This window comes from Gorilla gorilla, chromosome 15, assembly GCF_029281585.2.
Source record: "Gorilla gorilla gorilla isolate KB3781 chromosome 15, NHGRI_mGorGor1-v2.1_pri, whole genome shotgun sequence".
NCBI lineage: Eukaryota > Metazoa > Chordata > Mammalia > Primates > Hominidae > Gorilla > Gorilla gorilla.
This window is the reverse complement of record NC_073239.2, coordinates 86,850,392-86,867,327: the sequence shown is the minus strand read 5'-3', so window position 1 is coordinate 86,867,327 and position 16,936 is coordinate 86,850,392. Positions and strand designations below refer to the sequence as shown.

At 43.8% G+C, this 16,936-nt stretch overlaps 1 protein-coding gene across 6 annotated transcripts in view; it reads right to left on the bottom strand.

Moving 5' to 3' along the window:
- The window catches only part of SMOC1 (SPARC related modular calcium binding 1), a 161,388-nt gene that overhangs the window by 76,928 nt on the left and 67,524 nt on the right, over positions 1–16,936 (bottom strand). For all 6 annotated transcript variants that reach the window (XM_019010111.4, XM_004055368.5, XM_055362206.2 and 3 more), the window contains exons 2-3: positions 12,402–12,567; positions 11,174–11,286 (exon numbers count right to left, since the gene is read on the bottom strand). In XM_019010111.4, the coding sequence (XP_018865656.1) occupies positions 11,174–11,286; positions 12,402–12,567 (279 nt within the window). The remainder of the gene's footprint in view (positions 1–11,173; positions 11,287–12,401; positions 12,568–16,936) is intronic.

The window sequence follows — 16,936 nt, the reverse complement described above, 5'->3', positions numbered from 1 at the left end:
TGGCTAACACAGTGAAACCCCGTCTCTACTAAATATACAAAAAATTAGCCGGGCGTGGTGGTGGGCACCTGTAGTCCCAGCTACTTGGGAGGCTGAGGCAGGAGAATGGTGTGAACCCAGGAGGTGGAGCTTGCAGTGAGCCAAGATCACGCCACTACACTCCAGCCTGGGCAACAGAGCGAGACTCTGTCTCAAAAAAAAAAAAAAAGAATACCAGAGAGAGTGACTGAAGCCTCCCATTACTGAGCCTCTCCTCTCCCACAGACAGCAGGAAAGCCAGAGCAGGAGGCTTCCATCTTTCCCTCCCTCCCTCCCAAGCACACTGCATTGCAGAAGAGCAGCTGCAGATACCGCCCAGAGCTCACTCCTTTAATTTCCACAATAGACAAATTGTAGGGACAGAATCACTAAGGGCTACAGGGAGCTCAGATGCCCAGCTGGGAGCACCCAAACCTTGCATGCTTACTCCAAAGCAAATGATGCCAGCTAATCTGAGAGAGGACTCACAGTGGCCATTCAGCTAGAAAACAGCCATTGAAGAGCAGGACAGAGCAGAGAGTGGGATAGGCAAGTCCCCAGAGAGCATAATGGAGACAGTATTCTGAGCACAAAACGTGCTCCATCCACCCTCATCTTATCACACATCCTTGCACCTGATGGGTGATGGGGGCATGGGGACCAGTTCTTCCATTGAAAACATGATAGTAGAGGCTCCCAACACATGCAAGAGATTAGACCGGTCACTTCCTAAACAAGTCCTTCCTGCACATGAATGAGTCAGACCCTGCTCTTGCCATCACTGACAAAGTTAAAAATTAAACTTCGTAACTGCATAACTGAGATTGTTTACTCACTGCAAATGATATGCCAACTTGACCTCCCACAGGAAGGCAAAAGTAGGGTGCCCTTGGGAAGCTGGCTACTGGCTGCTGCTCACTGGGGCTCCAGCTTCTACCTCTCAGATCTTGATGTGCTGAGAACCTTAATGCCCACAGAGGATACGCCATTGGGGGAGGGGCGGGGGGGACGAGCACAAGCCCACCGCTCTACTCCGACAGGCAGCAGCATTTCTCCTCTACAGTTTCAAGGCTCCCTGTAACCCAGAGTTTCTAATTTGAAAAAGAATTCCCTTTCCTGCTTGTAGATTCAAAGAAGTATTGGCCTGTCAGAGACTGAAAGCTCTTAGAGATATACAATGCTCATCTTTGGTGATTCTAAAAAGTTTCCCATCCCCATTTGGTACCGTTCTCTCCCAACCTTTCCCTTTTCTTACAAATATCATGCCAAGGGTACTGACATTTTCTCCAAACCTAGGACCACAGCACAGGCTACAGGTTCCTGTGCATTCCCCCTACTAGATGCTCTGCCTCAGTGAGTGGAGCCAGCATTAACCCCATACATGGGTGCAGAACAACCCTCATCTCACTGTCCAATTACAAAGAAAAAATAAGATTTCAAAACTTACTACAAGGTTATAGTAATCAGGAGAGTGTGGCACTGGCATAGGACTAGACATACAGATTAAGGAATAGAGTTGAGAATCCAGAAATAAGCTGATTTTTGACGAGAGGACCAAGACAATTCAAGATGGAAAAATAGTCTTTTCAACAAGTAGTCCTGAGACAACCGAATATACACATGAAAAGGAATGAAGTTATAAGAAATAAAAGAGAAAAAAAGATAAATTGAACTTCAAAACTAAAGCTTTTTGGCCAGGCGCAGTGGCTCACGCCTGTAATCCCAGCACTTTCGGAGGCCAAGACAGGCAGATTGCTTGAGCTCAGGGGTTCAAGACCAGCCTGGGCAACATGACAAAACATCGTCTCTACAAAAAACACAAAAATTAGCCCTGCATAGTGGCATGCACCTGTAGTCCCACCTACTCAAGAGGCTGAGGTGGGAGGATCGCTTGAGCCCAAGAGGCTGAGGTTGCAGTGAGCCAAGATGGTATCACCACACTCCAGCCTAGGTGACAGAGTGAGACCTTCTCTCAAAAAAAAAAAAGAAAAGAAAAGAAAAGAAAAGAAAAAAAAAGAAGCTTTTGTGCTTCAAAGGAAATTATTGAGAACGTAAAAAGAACCCACAGGATGGGAGAAAATATTTGTGAATCATATATCTGACGAGTCTTGTACCTAATGCCCAGTAGCTCACGCCTGTAATCCCAGCACTGTGGGAGGCTAAGACAGGCAGATTACTGAGGTCAGGAGTTTAAGACCAGCCTGGCCAACATGGTGAAACCCTGTCTCTAATATAAAAATACAAAAATTCGCCGGGCTTGGTGGCACGCGCTTATAATCCCAGCAATTCCAGAGGCTGAGTCAGGAGAATCACCTTAACGCAGGAGGCAGAAGTTGCAGTGAGCCAAGATGGTGCCACTGTACTCCAGCCTGGGTGACAGAGAGAGTCAGACTCCATCTCAAATAAAAAAAAAAGAGAGAGAGTCTTGTATCTAGAATATATAAAGAGCTCTTGTAACTCAATAATGAAAAGATAAGTAACTGAATTAAGAAATGGGAAAAGGATCTGAGTAGACATTTCTCCAAAGATATAGAAATGGCCAAAAAGCACATGAAAAGATGCTTGACATCATTAGTCATTAGAGAAATGCAAATCCAAACACCATGAGATACCACTTCACACCCACTAGAAAAGATACTAATAAGAAACATGGAAAATAACAAGTGTTGACAAGGATGTGGAGAAATTGGAACCTTCACACATTGCTGGTGGGAATGTAAAATGGTTCAGCTACCTTGGAAAACAGTCTGTCAGTTCCTCAAAAGCATAAACATAGTTACCATATGACCTAGCAATTCTACTCCTAGGTATATGCCAAGAGAATTGAAAACAGATAAACACACAAAAAAAGTACACAAATGTTCACAATAGTACTATTTATAACAGCCAAAAAAATGGAAACAGGCCAGGCATGGTGGCCCACACCTGTAATCCTTTGGGAGGCTGAGGTGGGCATATCACTTGAGCTCAGGAGTTCAAGAACAGCTTTGGCAACATGGCAAAACCCCATCTCTACCAAAAATACAAAAATTTAGCCAAGTGCGATGGTGCACACCTGTGGTCCCAGCTACTCAGGAGGCTGAGGTAGGAGGATCAATTGAGACCGGGAGGTGGAGGTTGTAGTGAGTCCAGATCATGCCACTGCACTCCAGCCTGGGCAACAGAGCGAGACCCCATCTCAAAAAATAATAAAAAATAAAAATAAAAAATAGAAACAACCCAAGTGTCCATCAGCTGATGAATGAATAAATAAAACGGGATATATATATATATACATATATATATATATATGTATATACATATATATATACATATATATATATATATGTATATACATATATATATATACATATATATATATATGTATATACATATATATATATACGTATATATATATATGTATATACATATATATATATACATATATATATACACAATAGAATATTGCTTGACAATAAAAAGGAATGAAGTACTGATTCATGCTACAACAAGGCTGAGCCTTGAAAACATTATGCTGATTAAACTAAGCCAGGCAGAAGGACCACATATTATTATTCCATTTGTATGAAATGTCCAGAATAAGCAAATCATAGAAATAGAAAGTAGATTAGTGGTTGCCAAGGACTGAGGAGAGAGGTAATGGGAAGTGAATGCTAATGCGCACAAGATTTCTTCTCGGGTGATAAAAATGTTCTGGTATTAGATAATGATGATGGTTGCATAACTCTGTGAATTTACTAATAACCACTCAATAGCATATTTTAAAATGGTAACTTTTATGATGCACAAATTATATGTCAATACAGTTATTATTTTAAAGAATAAATAAAAACAGGTGGCCGGTCCACAGACCACAGTTTGCCAACCTCTGAACGAGTTCAACTCTTCCAGTTTACAGCTGAGCAAACCAAGAACCCAAAGATGAAGAAAACTAACATCTGCTAAGCAACAATTATGTGCTAAATAGAAGACATTTTGTATAAATTATCACTGTACATTAACTGGTTGTTTGGAACAAAAGCAATTCACTGAAAAACACATGTAAAACAAGTAGTAAGATGCTCTGGACACAGTAGATGTTCACACTGTAATAATAATATGTTTTTTGAGCATGTAACAAAAAAGGAAAAAGAAAAGCAATAAGTGCCCTACAGTGGGGTCCATTTACCATTTATACCATCTGTACATAAAGGATGGGCTTGAATTTTTGGCAGTATGACTGCTTTAAAAAAAAAAGCTGGCATTGTCCACAGACCAAAAGGCAGGAGGTCTTTATAAAGCAGGGCACCATCCACTAAACACACACAGAGCCCACTTTTTCTGCAGCATCCAAAGGGGCCAACTGTGGCTGAAGAAGCTTGGAAACATTCCAGCTCACAGATGCACCCCAGGTCTCAGTACTTCACCTAGAGGGTCCTCTACACCGTCTGAGAGAGCCACACTGTTGCTCTAGGCAAGATCTGTCCACATGAAGACAAAAAGGCCCTTGGCCCCCGAACTCCTATTAGACTCCCAGGCTCATCAAAGATAGGACAAACCCCTTCCACCCTATGAGGATGTTCAGCCTGCCAATGTTTCATCAGTCCAGGCCAACAAAGTTTCACAGTTCATGTCAAGCATCCAGACCTTCAGTACTTGCTGGGAATGTGAAAGAAGAAAAACCAGACAGTAAACCAAGGTGTTCCCAGGGCAAGCTAGTCACACAACTTGAGTCTACAGGGGTGACGTCAGGAAGATGCAGTTCTATGCTGTGGGGCTGGGGAGCTAAAAAGGAACAATAAGATCTGCTTCATAGCTCAACCCCAGGCACTTAGGAAACAAGTGTGTATTTCCCTAGGTTTTAGGAAATACAATAGTAAGAACTACGGAAATGACAATAGAGCCCAATGCCTTTGTCAAAAAGCCACAGAACATTTTTTAAGCTTCCAACTTGAGAACAAAGCATCATCAAGAAGAAGTTACATCTCCCCAGATCCCTATATGCAAGGGATCCATGCATATAGATCCCTATATGCAATGACCTCAGGAAATAAAAAAATCAGGTACACGTGTGCACTGCTGGAGGGGAGCAGTGGTTAGAATTAGAAAATGGGAGACGTGGTGGTGCCCATACAACTATATCAAGAAAGATTGTTCCTGGACCATGGAGCTCAAAGACAGGAAACATAACACATTTTTTTCCACACAGAAGTAACATAATGAATAGAGTTTTATATTCTATATTATTAGAACTATAATCCGTCTACACAAAAAATTAAAATATCTTGGGAATGAGTCTGATAACAACCAATAATCAACCACATGGTTGCTCAACATTTATGGAAAGCGACGTGGTAGTATGCATCAAATGCCTTAAAAAGTGCATGGCCTTTTGACACAATAGACAGCTGCTGGAAAGTTAATCTCCAAATTTTTAGGATTTGTCACACATTCATACAATGAAATACAATGCAGACATTTTTTAAATGAGATAGTGTTGCATGTAACTTACTGGGAAATAAGCCCATAATATACTTAGCTAAGAAAATATTGTAAAACAATATATGACATTACACCATTCTTGTCCTAAATAATGACAATAAGTACACACAAGGAAAAAAAATTTAGAGGGTTAGACTTAACTGTTGCTATTTCAGGGGCATGAAATCACTGGCTTAATCTTTCTACCTTATATACTTCCGTATTGTCAGAATTTTTTTAACAGAATGTGTATAGCTTTTCTATTTAGAAAAAAATGAAAATATTTATCATCTTAATTATCTGGTTAATTAAATCCCTAGTACACAGACCTACCCAAATATATTACATAAGCCTCTACAACACACGCGTTTGGAGGTTGCATAGTGTGGCTATGTCATTTGTTTAAGCAATTTTCTAGTATTGGATACTTAGGTTGTTTCCAATTTTTTGCCACTATAAACAAAACTTGGATTGTAATCCTTGTGGCTACATAGTTTCACATATTTTTAGTTACTTCCTTAGAATAAATTCCTAGAAGTGGAATTGCAGGCCCAAAATGTGGACACGATTGAAGACTTTTGACCCATATTACAAGACTATCCCACTAAAAAGTCAGTGCCAATTTACTTTCCAAGCTGCAATAGAAGGGCACCCTTTTCCCTTTATCTGACCCTGAATATCATCATCTTTTCCCAGTTTTTGCTAATTTAGTAAGCAAGAGCATTCATCATCATTTTTATTTGTATTTCTAAAATGACAAAAGAAGATAACATCATTCAGATTCACTTATTGACTATTATTATCATATGACTGGTTTTTTGCTATCTCTTGCCCACATTTTCACTAGGATCTTTTTCTTTCTGAATTGTAAGAGTTCTTTACATAAGATTAGCTCTTTGTTGTTAAGGCTAATGTGTGTTGTTTGCTTTTAGTTTAGTTTTTCTCTTTTTAGAAACAGGGTCTCACTATGTTATCCAGGCTGGAGTGGAGTGGCTATTCACAGGTGCAATCATAGAGCAATATAGCCTTGAACTCCTGGACTCAAGCAATCCTCCTGCCTCAGCCTCCCAATTAGCTGGGACTACAGGCTTGTGCCACCATGCTCAGTTTTGCTTTTAGTTTTGTTTAAGGTATTTGTGTCCAAAAATTTAAAATTTGTATATATTTTCTTAACAATAAAAGGCATTCAGGATTCCAAATAACTGACTTATAAATGAGCTTTTGAAATATTATTGTTTGTATATTATCTTTTATATAGTTACTTTATCATATGTCTTAATCTCTTTTCTGCGTGTAAACTCCTTGAAGGCAGAGGTCATGACATTTTTTTGAATCCTCCCTAGTAACCAGCACACAGCCCACAATATAGCAGAGCTCAAAAATGTCTGGGATGAAAAGATATTGTGTGTGGGGATTTGCTTTGAAGCAATCCAGTTTGGGGGCAGGAGATGGAAATGAGGTAAAGATGAAACAGAACTGGCCATTTGTTAATCATTGTTGAAGCTGGGTGATGGGTATATGTTCATTATACTATTATTTCTACTTTTTTGTATCTTTTTTTAATTTCCATAATCTAAAGATTGTATTTTTTAAAATGTTTGTTTCATTGATTGGTCAATAGCATTAGAAAGAGAACTTCTGCAACAACAATGGTGATAGAAATGGAATACATATGTATCAAGGCCACTTCTGTAGCCTAAAAGAGTTAAGAGCACAGCCTTCGATATTAGGCAGGCTTGAGTACAACTTGTCTTAGGCTCTCAATATTAGGCAGGCTTGAGTACAAATTGTCTTAAGCTTAGGGACCTCAAGTCAGCTATTCAACCCCACTGAAACTCAATTTTTCTTTATACATAAGCGTATTAATAACTCTCAAAAGGCTGTAGTAAAGATTAATGGGTGTAAAACACAGGGCCTAGCACCTGATAGCACTCAATAAAAAGCGGGCATCATTGTCATTCAGTGATGCACACACTTGCCAAGCTCCAGCCAACACAGCCTGATGGTGACAGCCCAACACCCTTCCACTGCAGCTGAGATTTCAGTTAATCAGCTTGGGCACCAGACAACTGCTTGGCAGAGGACTTGATAGAACAGATGTCAGGAGTTGTGTTCCAGATACCCAGAACAGAAAACAGATAAGACCATAGCAAAGGACAAAGCCTATAGCTCCTGACCTTACTCAACAGGTCACCAAAGAGGCTAAATTCCACATCTCAAGGATGCAATCGAGAAACAAGAGTGATGAAGTCCTTACAAAAGTGGTTTGAAACTTTGATCAAACATTGGCATCACCTGGGGAGCTCGAAAAAACACAATGTCTGTGTCCCATTCCCAGATATTGATTTAATGGTCTGGGATATGGCCTAGGTTTCAAGACCTTTAAAAGTCTAACATGGTCTAATGTACAGCTTTAGTGTCGCTGCTGTAGAAGAAAGCTGAACCACTCCTGTGTGTGAGTTGGGGTTGGAGGTAGGGAGGGAAGAGGACAAGGGAAAACAAAGGGAAAGAACAGAGGCCAGCGAGTCCCACATGAAGCCCATTAAAGCCAAGTCAGTCATGTGGTCTCAAGCTGTGTCCCATGCCAGACAAATCCAATCCCATTAGAGTCCCATCACTCCCCCCATAAACTTCAAGAGAGGGTTACTGTGTAATAATTCCCAGGGCTAAAATATGTTAATACCGGGATGCGTGCATATCAATATTCTAAAGAATATTAAAGCAATGTAGTTTATCTCTGGGTTTTGGTCTTAGGAGAAAAAAAAAAAAAAGCCCAGCTAAGTGATGGAGGTTGGAGAAAGGAGAAAGCATTCATCTCCCAGCATTTTGGCAGCCAGTCAATGTGACTGAAGCATACTCAAAGAGGCAGCCTTATTTTGTGAAGTTATTGCAGTGTCTTTGATCAGCGGGAAAAGCACATCCATTTCAATCACTGTAGCTGGGATGGGCCCGCTGTCTGGCCGTCTGGCTGCCCACCAGAGTGAGCTAGCCTTCAGCCTACAGACACATGGCAGTGCTTAGCATGTCAAACAAATGAGGGGGTTCTTGACTATCTACACAACTCTTGCTGAACTTCAGGGACTCTCTCGTTTAGCAATTTAGCCTGGACTAATCTGGAAGTTCCTTTCCCTCAGTAAACACCACCTGGTCTGGCCTGGCCTCACCAAAACAAAAGCTGGCCAGTGGGCTGTCTGTCACGAGGTAGCCAACACTTCAGAATCAGGAGGGCAGGGGTCAGCCGTTCCTATAACCAACACTCCCAGGATCACACAAGCCTGGAGAAAGGAAAAGCCAATGGCCACAAACTCCACTCTCCTCCTTTACCTTCACCCTGTCTCAGCCCCAAACTAATCTGAGAGAAGTCTGATTCCTCCCCACAGACATGAATTCTTTGCAATGCAGTTTTAAATATATACAAAGATCACCCACATTCTTTTTACCAGAATAAACAGTTTTTAAAAAATTGATGGAAGAGTTCATCCATTTTCCAACTTGGGGATTTTCAACAAAAGGTTTGGTGGGGTTTTTTTCTTAAGCGGTATAGTGGTATCGACATGATAGAAAGATTTCAGTAGTAGAACTACAGTAGAGATGGGAATAATCATGATGATAATGACAAAAATTTATATATTATTTATGTGTTCCAAGTGTTTCACGTGTGTTAACTGATTTTATCTTCATCACAACCTAATGAGGGAAGCTATAATAATGATCATTAGCAATACTAATTATAGGAATATATAATATACAACAATTATTATTACATACAATAATAGTGAATAACAACAGATAAGCAATCATAATAATCAATCTCCACTGTTCAGATAAGGAAATTCTGACCCCAGAGAAGCTCGGGGACTTACCTGAGGGGTGGGGGCTGAGCTTCGTGCCCAGGTGTCCGGCTCCAGGAGCAGCACTCTAACCAGACCACCAGACTGCCTCCTTCCAGAGCACACCTCAGAGCCTCCTTTAAAGCTGCCAGCTCAGAGAGCCAACAGAGTATGGAGGGCTTCTGAGGGCTCTGGACTTAGGGATTTGTGAGTCTGAACCCCAGCTCTGCCACTCCACATCCCACACCTGTTGCATCATCTATAAATGGGGATAACGACACCTACCTCACAGGCTTGTGGTGAGGCTTAAATGACAAAATGAATTAAAAGCACCTCTCCCAGGGTCGGCAACAAACGTCAGTTTAACCCAGTGACTATCAAGCCTGGCTGCCCATTTGAATCAACCAGAAAACTTTTAAAATGCTGATATCCAATCCCCAACCTCCTCATCCCTTTACATTTCTACCTCAACAGAAAGTTAGTCTCAAATCAGTAATCCACTGTGTCCCACCTGGAAATGAAACCTGAAGCCCCTCAGACCAAAGACCAGCCTATATACCCTTTGCCACATTGATCGAGAATTACAGGGGAACTTTTAAACCCCTGAAGCCTCTGCCCCTGGCTCTAAGACAACAGGATTCCCCCAAATGTTGTTTGATTGGACAAAGAAATTGCAGGTGCCAGGACCATTCCCAACCACTTGGCTAAGCTCATCCTTGTCCAGTGACCTTCCACACTTTCATCAGGACAGCACCTTCACTCAGCTGGCATCATATCTGACTCTCACAGAAGCTGCCCACCGCCCAGGCTGCCTCCCACCTCAGCCACAAGCCCCTGCATAGGAGGAAGCAGCCCAGAAGCTTTCCTGAGAAGCACCTTTCTGTCCCACCACTGCCTGTGTTTTAGAAATAGTCTGTGCCAAGGCCAGGTGTGATGGTTCACACTATAATCCTAGCACTTTTGGAGGCTGAGGCGGGAGGATCACTTGAGGCCAGGACTTTGAGACCAGTCTGGGCAACATAGCAAGATCCTATCTCTAAAAAATAAGCTGGGTGTGGTGGCGTGTGCCTACAGTCCCAGCTATTCAGGAGGTGTGGGTGGAAGGATTGCTTGATCCCAGGAGTTCAAGGCTCCAATGAGCTATGATTGTGCCACTGCTCTCCAGCCTGGAGTGAGACCCAGTCTGCAACAGATTGAGACCCTGTCTCCAAAAAAAGAAAAGAAAAAAGAAATAGTCTGTGCCAAGATCAACACAGTCAGCATTACTTTGACAATGCACTAACCAGAAGATCATGCAAGATGAGAGGTAGGACTGCCTGACTTAGGTTTTAAAATCTGAGTATATGCATACCTGTATGTGTATACACACACACACAATCACACACTCACACACTCCAAGAACCATAGTACACTTTGTGCTCAAAGAGGGCTCTGCTTCGTTCAAGGACTGGGGATAGAAAGCAGGGAGGGCAGGGGGTAGCAATAAACAGGGAAGGGAATACCAGGGTTGCCCATGGAAACTGGCAGGAATAAGAAAAATAATCAGCTCACATTTAACAGAAGAGAAAAGCACAGGTCTGGCCCTCCAAGGAGACAGCCGGCAGGGAGGATGGGGACCAAGCAATGCCAGTTTCCTGGCTTGGGCTTCCATGCATCTTTTCAGGACCTACTGCCAGTTGGCAAGAGGTGGCATGGAGGGACGGGGAGGGCCTGAGAGGGGGAAGGCAGCACAGAGGGGAGTTGAAGAGCCACTCACTCAACTGTTTCCCAGAAAGTGAAGGCGCCAAGCAGCCCTCGCGCTCTCGGGACACCTCCCCTCTGCCTCCGTCCAGGAAAGAGCCCAAGAGGATTGTCCGAGGCCTCACCTGGGTAAAGGAGCCATCCTCGCCACACTCTGGGACAAACACAGCTTCCTGAGGCTTCTTGGCTTGCTCCAGGGCTTGAGCCCGCTCCAGGCGACACTTGCTCTGGCCAGCATCTGAAAGAGGAGAGGAGCAGATTTCATATTTCACTTGGATTCGACACTGGGGCCGAGGGACAAAACGACTGAGAAAACCACTCCACCTGTGCGGGAGCCCACACACAACCAACTGGCTTGTCCAACCCTAAAAGGGCCGTGGCTAGTAACTGCTGCACAGCACCCCTTCCCCGTATGTCATTCATAGAAAAGCAGAGGATTCATGTTTATCCCAAGTTCTGTCTGTCTTTTCTCCCAAGTACCTCTACCCTGGCCCCATAGAAAAAAAAATGTTTTAGTTCCATGTTTTTCACTGGGTTTATTCTAAAAGTGGTAAGCCTAACAGGGGCTCAACCATGTCTTATGGTTCAAGAATTGCAACCATTTTCTTTAGAAAATCAGAGGCTCTAGTGCAGCCTGCTTAGCCACCTACAATTCCTGTGATGGCTCTAAGCAGTCTGGGGTCACAAATTCAAATATGTACAGGACTCAGGAAAAAGATATAAATTAGAGAAACCAGCTGGATATGAGAGGAATGACATTCAGTTCTGAGAGACTATAGGGAGTGCTGTAAGACTGTGGCAAACTGGACAACAGGCTCCCCTTTAAAGCGGTAGCTGTTATGCAGGTCTAGCCATGTGTTGCTTTGTAGGAACACAGACCTAATGCTACCAGACCTTCCAATTTTGGAACAGAAGGACAAAAAGCCAGATTTTTTTTCATTGAATCTCCCAATTTTTAAATGTTATCCCAAATGTTTTTTGCTGTTTTTAAACAGGCAAACAGACCAAACAAAACACAACTGTTGGCCAACAATTTGGAATCACTATTCAGGAGCCAGCAATAATGTCTTGTGGTTTTAAGCATCTCCATAAAAAGAAAAAGGAAAGCGCTGGCCAGATAGCAGCACATCTCTTTAAGCCCTAGCCTGGGGGCAGTGTTTGAAAGATAGAAAAATGCTCATTCCTTCAGGTAGACCAGGCTTTCTTCCCTCAGCCCTGGTGGAAGGGGTGGAGAGATAGGAAAGCAAAGTGAGTGGACAGACTTACTCCAAGCTTCCCTGTTGCAAATGCATAGTGAGGGGGCTGGGGTGCCCAGAAACCTCTCCTTGGCTGGGCAGGGGTGTACACACTCACCTTTGCATCTACCTCGATGCACCACGCCCAAGGTCGGGTCTCGGCACTTGGCTCGCTGGTACTCACACATTGACTCGTAGGACCTGCCATCAGAGGCACAGATGGGTTTGGGTTGAGTCCTGGAGCAGTGGAGGTTGCACTGTGGGTCACGGTCACTTATTAGAAACTAGGTTGGAAAAAAGTGAAAGGGTACAGAGGTTACTTTTGCAAGAAAAGTAGGGGCGAGTCCATGACTTATAGTACTTGTTTGCCTTTAGAAAGTAAGTCCCTAATAAACCCAAATAAAACCCTAAAGGTGAAGGGAACGGAGCAGCCACAAAGTCTAACCAAGGAAAGCATCCTCTATGCATCATAAGAACAATAATGTCTAACAATTACTGACCATTAACAGGCATTGTGCCAAGTAATTCACATCCAGGATCTCAGTCCTCACAACAACCCTATGAAATAGAAACTCTATTCTGTAGACAAGGAAACTGAAGCCCAGAGACGTAACTTGCCCAGTGTCACATAGCTATAAGCAGTGGAGGCTGAATTAGAACCTAAATCTGTCAGAAGTAAAATCAAAGCTTTACCCTCTAGGATGTCCAGCCTCTCCATCCATGCAGATGGCCATGCAGCCTCTATTTGGGTGTATCCTCAAATCAGGAATATACCATAGATCTCCAAATTCCATCTCGGGAAAGTTTTATTTATTAGATCATAGTGAGCTCCAAATCTATCATCCCTCCAATTTTTGCCCACCTCTCTCTGGCAGAATACAGAAGTTAAATAATTTTCTGTGAGAAACAGATTTCCTGATTTTTAAAATAACAACAATAATCAGCTTGGAAAATGCTGAGTTAAGCAGATTTTCTTGGTGAAGGGCTTCTCAGATGACTCTGATACATTCTTATGCATTGTGAACCTCCAAGACGCATAGTAAATTAAAGACAGCTACAAATTATTTGCTACTCCTCTCATTGAGCTATGGAGTCTAATTTCCTCTCCCTTGAATCTGGACTGGCCTCAGAAACTTGCTTGACCAAGAAAATACTATGGGAGTGGTGTCTGAGGACTTCAAAGTTAGGTTACACGAAGCCTTGCAGCTCCTTCCTGGGCCTCTTGTAATAATCACTCTTGAGGAAACCAGCTGCTGTGTAAGAAGCCTAACAACCCTGAGACCACCATATTATGAGGAAGCCCAAGTTTACCCATGTCAAAACCACGCAGACAGAGAAATGCCCAACCAACCCAGGCACAGAGACATGCTGAGTGAAGAAGCCTTCAGGTGAGTCTAGTCCCAGCTGTCATCTAATTGCAACTCAGAGAGATGAAAATAAATAATTGCATGAGAGACCCCAAAGTCAGAACCACCCAGCTGAGCCCAGTTAACCCACAGAACTGAGAAAGATTATAATAATAAATTGTTTTAAGCCATTAAGTTTTGTGGTAGTTTGTTACACAACAATCGACCAGATCAAGGGGCATATACAATGAAGCATCTTCCAGTTACTTAACCATGAACCCCTATATCAGGGAACCCCCTGTTAACAACAACAGAATACAGTTGGAGAACAATAATTGGGCTATTACAATCCATGAGCTTCTGCTCCATAACCCATGATTAGATTGTACAGGCCTTGAGACCTGGGTCCACCCTTATCTACTCCCATATAGCAGAGTCCTGAGCACACAGAACGAGGCTCTTCATCAGATTGGGTTGAGGGAATGAATGTCCCACAATAATGAATGGCAATGTCATGAGCACAAATCAGGCCATCGGTAATCGTAGAGTTGACTATGTAATCAAACCAAGCTTATAGAGGTTTTGGGAAGGCGTGAACACAAGCTCTGTCTCTAATGTATTTGTGGGCCCTTTGTGTGAAGCAAATAGATGAGAACTTGTTGACCCTTTTCTAGAACAGCAGAGAAAGTTTCAGAGGTAGTACCACACCCTTCAAGGGAGTACTGGAAATACACATCCCACACTGGCCAAACTCAAAGAGGGCCCGAACCTGTCCATAAATACACAGACCACATCCCAGCTGTAAAACCAGTCCCTCCTTGGGACTGGACCTCATGCCTGGGTGCTGGCTGCCCAGCACAGGGATGGAGCAGCTGAGGGCTGAAACCACTGCACAGGCCTTGTCCAAATGGACAGTGAAATTGCGCTTTCTCTTCAGACACCTTGGGCTCCCACACACTCACAGGTCACACCTGAATCTTGCCCAGGGCCCAAAGGGAAATATCCAGATAGTGTCTCATGAGCACAGCATTTGATAGAGTCCAGTGCTCAGGGGCAAAAATAAATAACTCAGATCATCATCTCCAGAGAAGCCCACTGCCTCCAGGGCTGCCCCACAGAAGAGGGGTGAGCTGACGGGGGGAAATGGGAGAGGACAGCATTGTTCAGTCAAGCCCTGCACACGATCCCCAGCCTCAACCCCCCTCGAGTTGCCCCTGCTTTAAACCCATGAGCTCGTGGACCCTTACATCGTCTCCCCGGCCTGGTGAGAATCAGACCCGGGGGCCCCTCTCTGGCCCTTTGCTCTCTCTTCCCTGCTCCCCCTTGCTCCCTGCTGGTGGGGCACACGGGCCTGCTTCCCATTTATCAAATGAGCTACCTCTGCTGCTACTTCCAGGCCTTCAGGCACGCTGTTCCTTCTCCATTCCCTCCCACCCTGCTTCGGATTTTGGCTCAGGCGGTCTCTTCCAGGAGGCTCTCCCTGACTCTCCCAGGTGAGGACGATCTCCTGTAATACTCTCTCACACTTCATTTTTCCTTCATGGCTCTTCACACAGTTTGTAATGAAGAATTCATTTGCATGATTTGGTTACCAATGGAATCCCCAACTCTGAGCACCATGAAGATGAGAACGATGTCTGCTTTGCCTGTGAACACCTCCCCCGAGCATCTAGCACAATCCTGGGGCCCTCCGTCATGTGTGGGAGGAGTGCAGCCCTGTAGCAGCATCTCATGCCTGCCACTCCCTCAACACCTGCCAGTGGGACATCACAGGCCTGGCTTTCCGGGCTCCTGCCACCCCCAGGGATCGCTGGGGCCACTCCTCATGCCCCTGTGCTTACAGCCTTGCCGTCCTCAGCCATGTTCTCCCATCCCACTTCTGCACTGCACGTGGGCAGAGGTGGCCCAGAGCCTGCCATCTTTACTCCACCTCAGAACAAGAACTCTCATCAGGAGTGTCTTGAGCTGGGCCTGACCTGCCTGGAGGGCAGGGCTGTCTCACCTGGATGTTCAGCATCTGGTGTCTGGCACACAGAGTAGGTGCTTGGTCAACAGTTTTTGACTTTGTGAAGTCCTTTTTGCAGGTGGGCCGGTGTTTCTGTTTGTTATAATGAAAGGCAGTGGGACCTAGTGATTAGAAGCTTGGCTCTGGAGCCCAGCCATGGGTGTCAGTACCAGCAACAGCACCCACATGCTGTTTAACCTTGGAAACGTTGCCTAGCTTCTCTGGGCTTTTAGTTTTCTCATCCGTAAAATGAGAGTAGTAACAAGCCTTGCCTCATAGGGTGGTGTGAAGATTCAATTATTAACATATCCTAAGTCACGTATAAGTTCTTGTTCATCTTCTTTCTTTGGAATTTAATTGAAGGGGGGCATGGTTTAAGAGAACACACAGAAAAAAGAGGGAGAGGAAGACAAAGTTTCTTTTCAAACACACTGAGGTTGCCTAGTTGCCTATGCTGCAGCTCACGGGACAGGAGAGCTGCCAGCATCCCCGTGAAGTTGAACTACAGGCCAAAAAATCGGTTTGAAAATGGATTGCTCTACGCCGAGTGAGGCCACAGCAGCTGTGCCAGAGACCAGCTTCCTAACAACGGGAACACTCTGTCTGCAAACAGACAGGTTAAAGAACTTCAGAGGCCCCACCCATCCCAACACACAGAGATCCTTCTCAGCTTCAGAAGAGCACCCAAAATATTCCTGTCTAGAAATTACTGGTCCCTAAGGCCAAATAAAAAGTTCAGAGATAGCATGGGGTCATTGACAATCTTCAATCAATTATGGTGTCACATTTTCATCTGTTTTAGGAACTGTGTGTATTTGTGATTGTTTTCACACACACAAAAAGTGAGCTCTATAAAATGAAGCTTTAACCAGATGACTACACCCTAATAAGATCACCCAAAGCTCCAGGGCCCCAAAGGGATTACTCTGTGTCCACAAACCCTCCAGTTCATTCCTTCATCTGTTCAACTGCTCTGTACTCAATAAGTGATCACCAACAGTGAACCCAACACTGTACCAGCATAGGAAGCAACATGTAACCAATATGGTACCCACCCTCAGTGAGATTACCATTTAGGGTGGAGACAAGGAGCATGTTAACAGGACACCATGGAGCTACTAAGATAAAGGCAATAAGAGAAGACTTAATCCTAGAGACTCTGGAATGCTCCGAAGCCACACAGTCCAAAAGAACTTCTCACCATGATGGACATGTTCTATATCTGTGCTGTCCAGTACAGCAGCCACAAACTACATGTGGCTATTAAGCACTGCAATGTAGCTAGTGCAACTGGGAAATCAA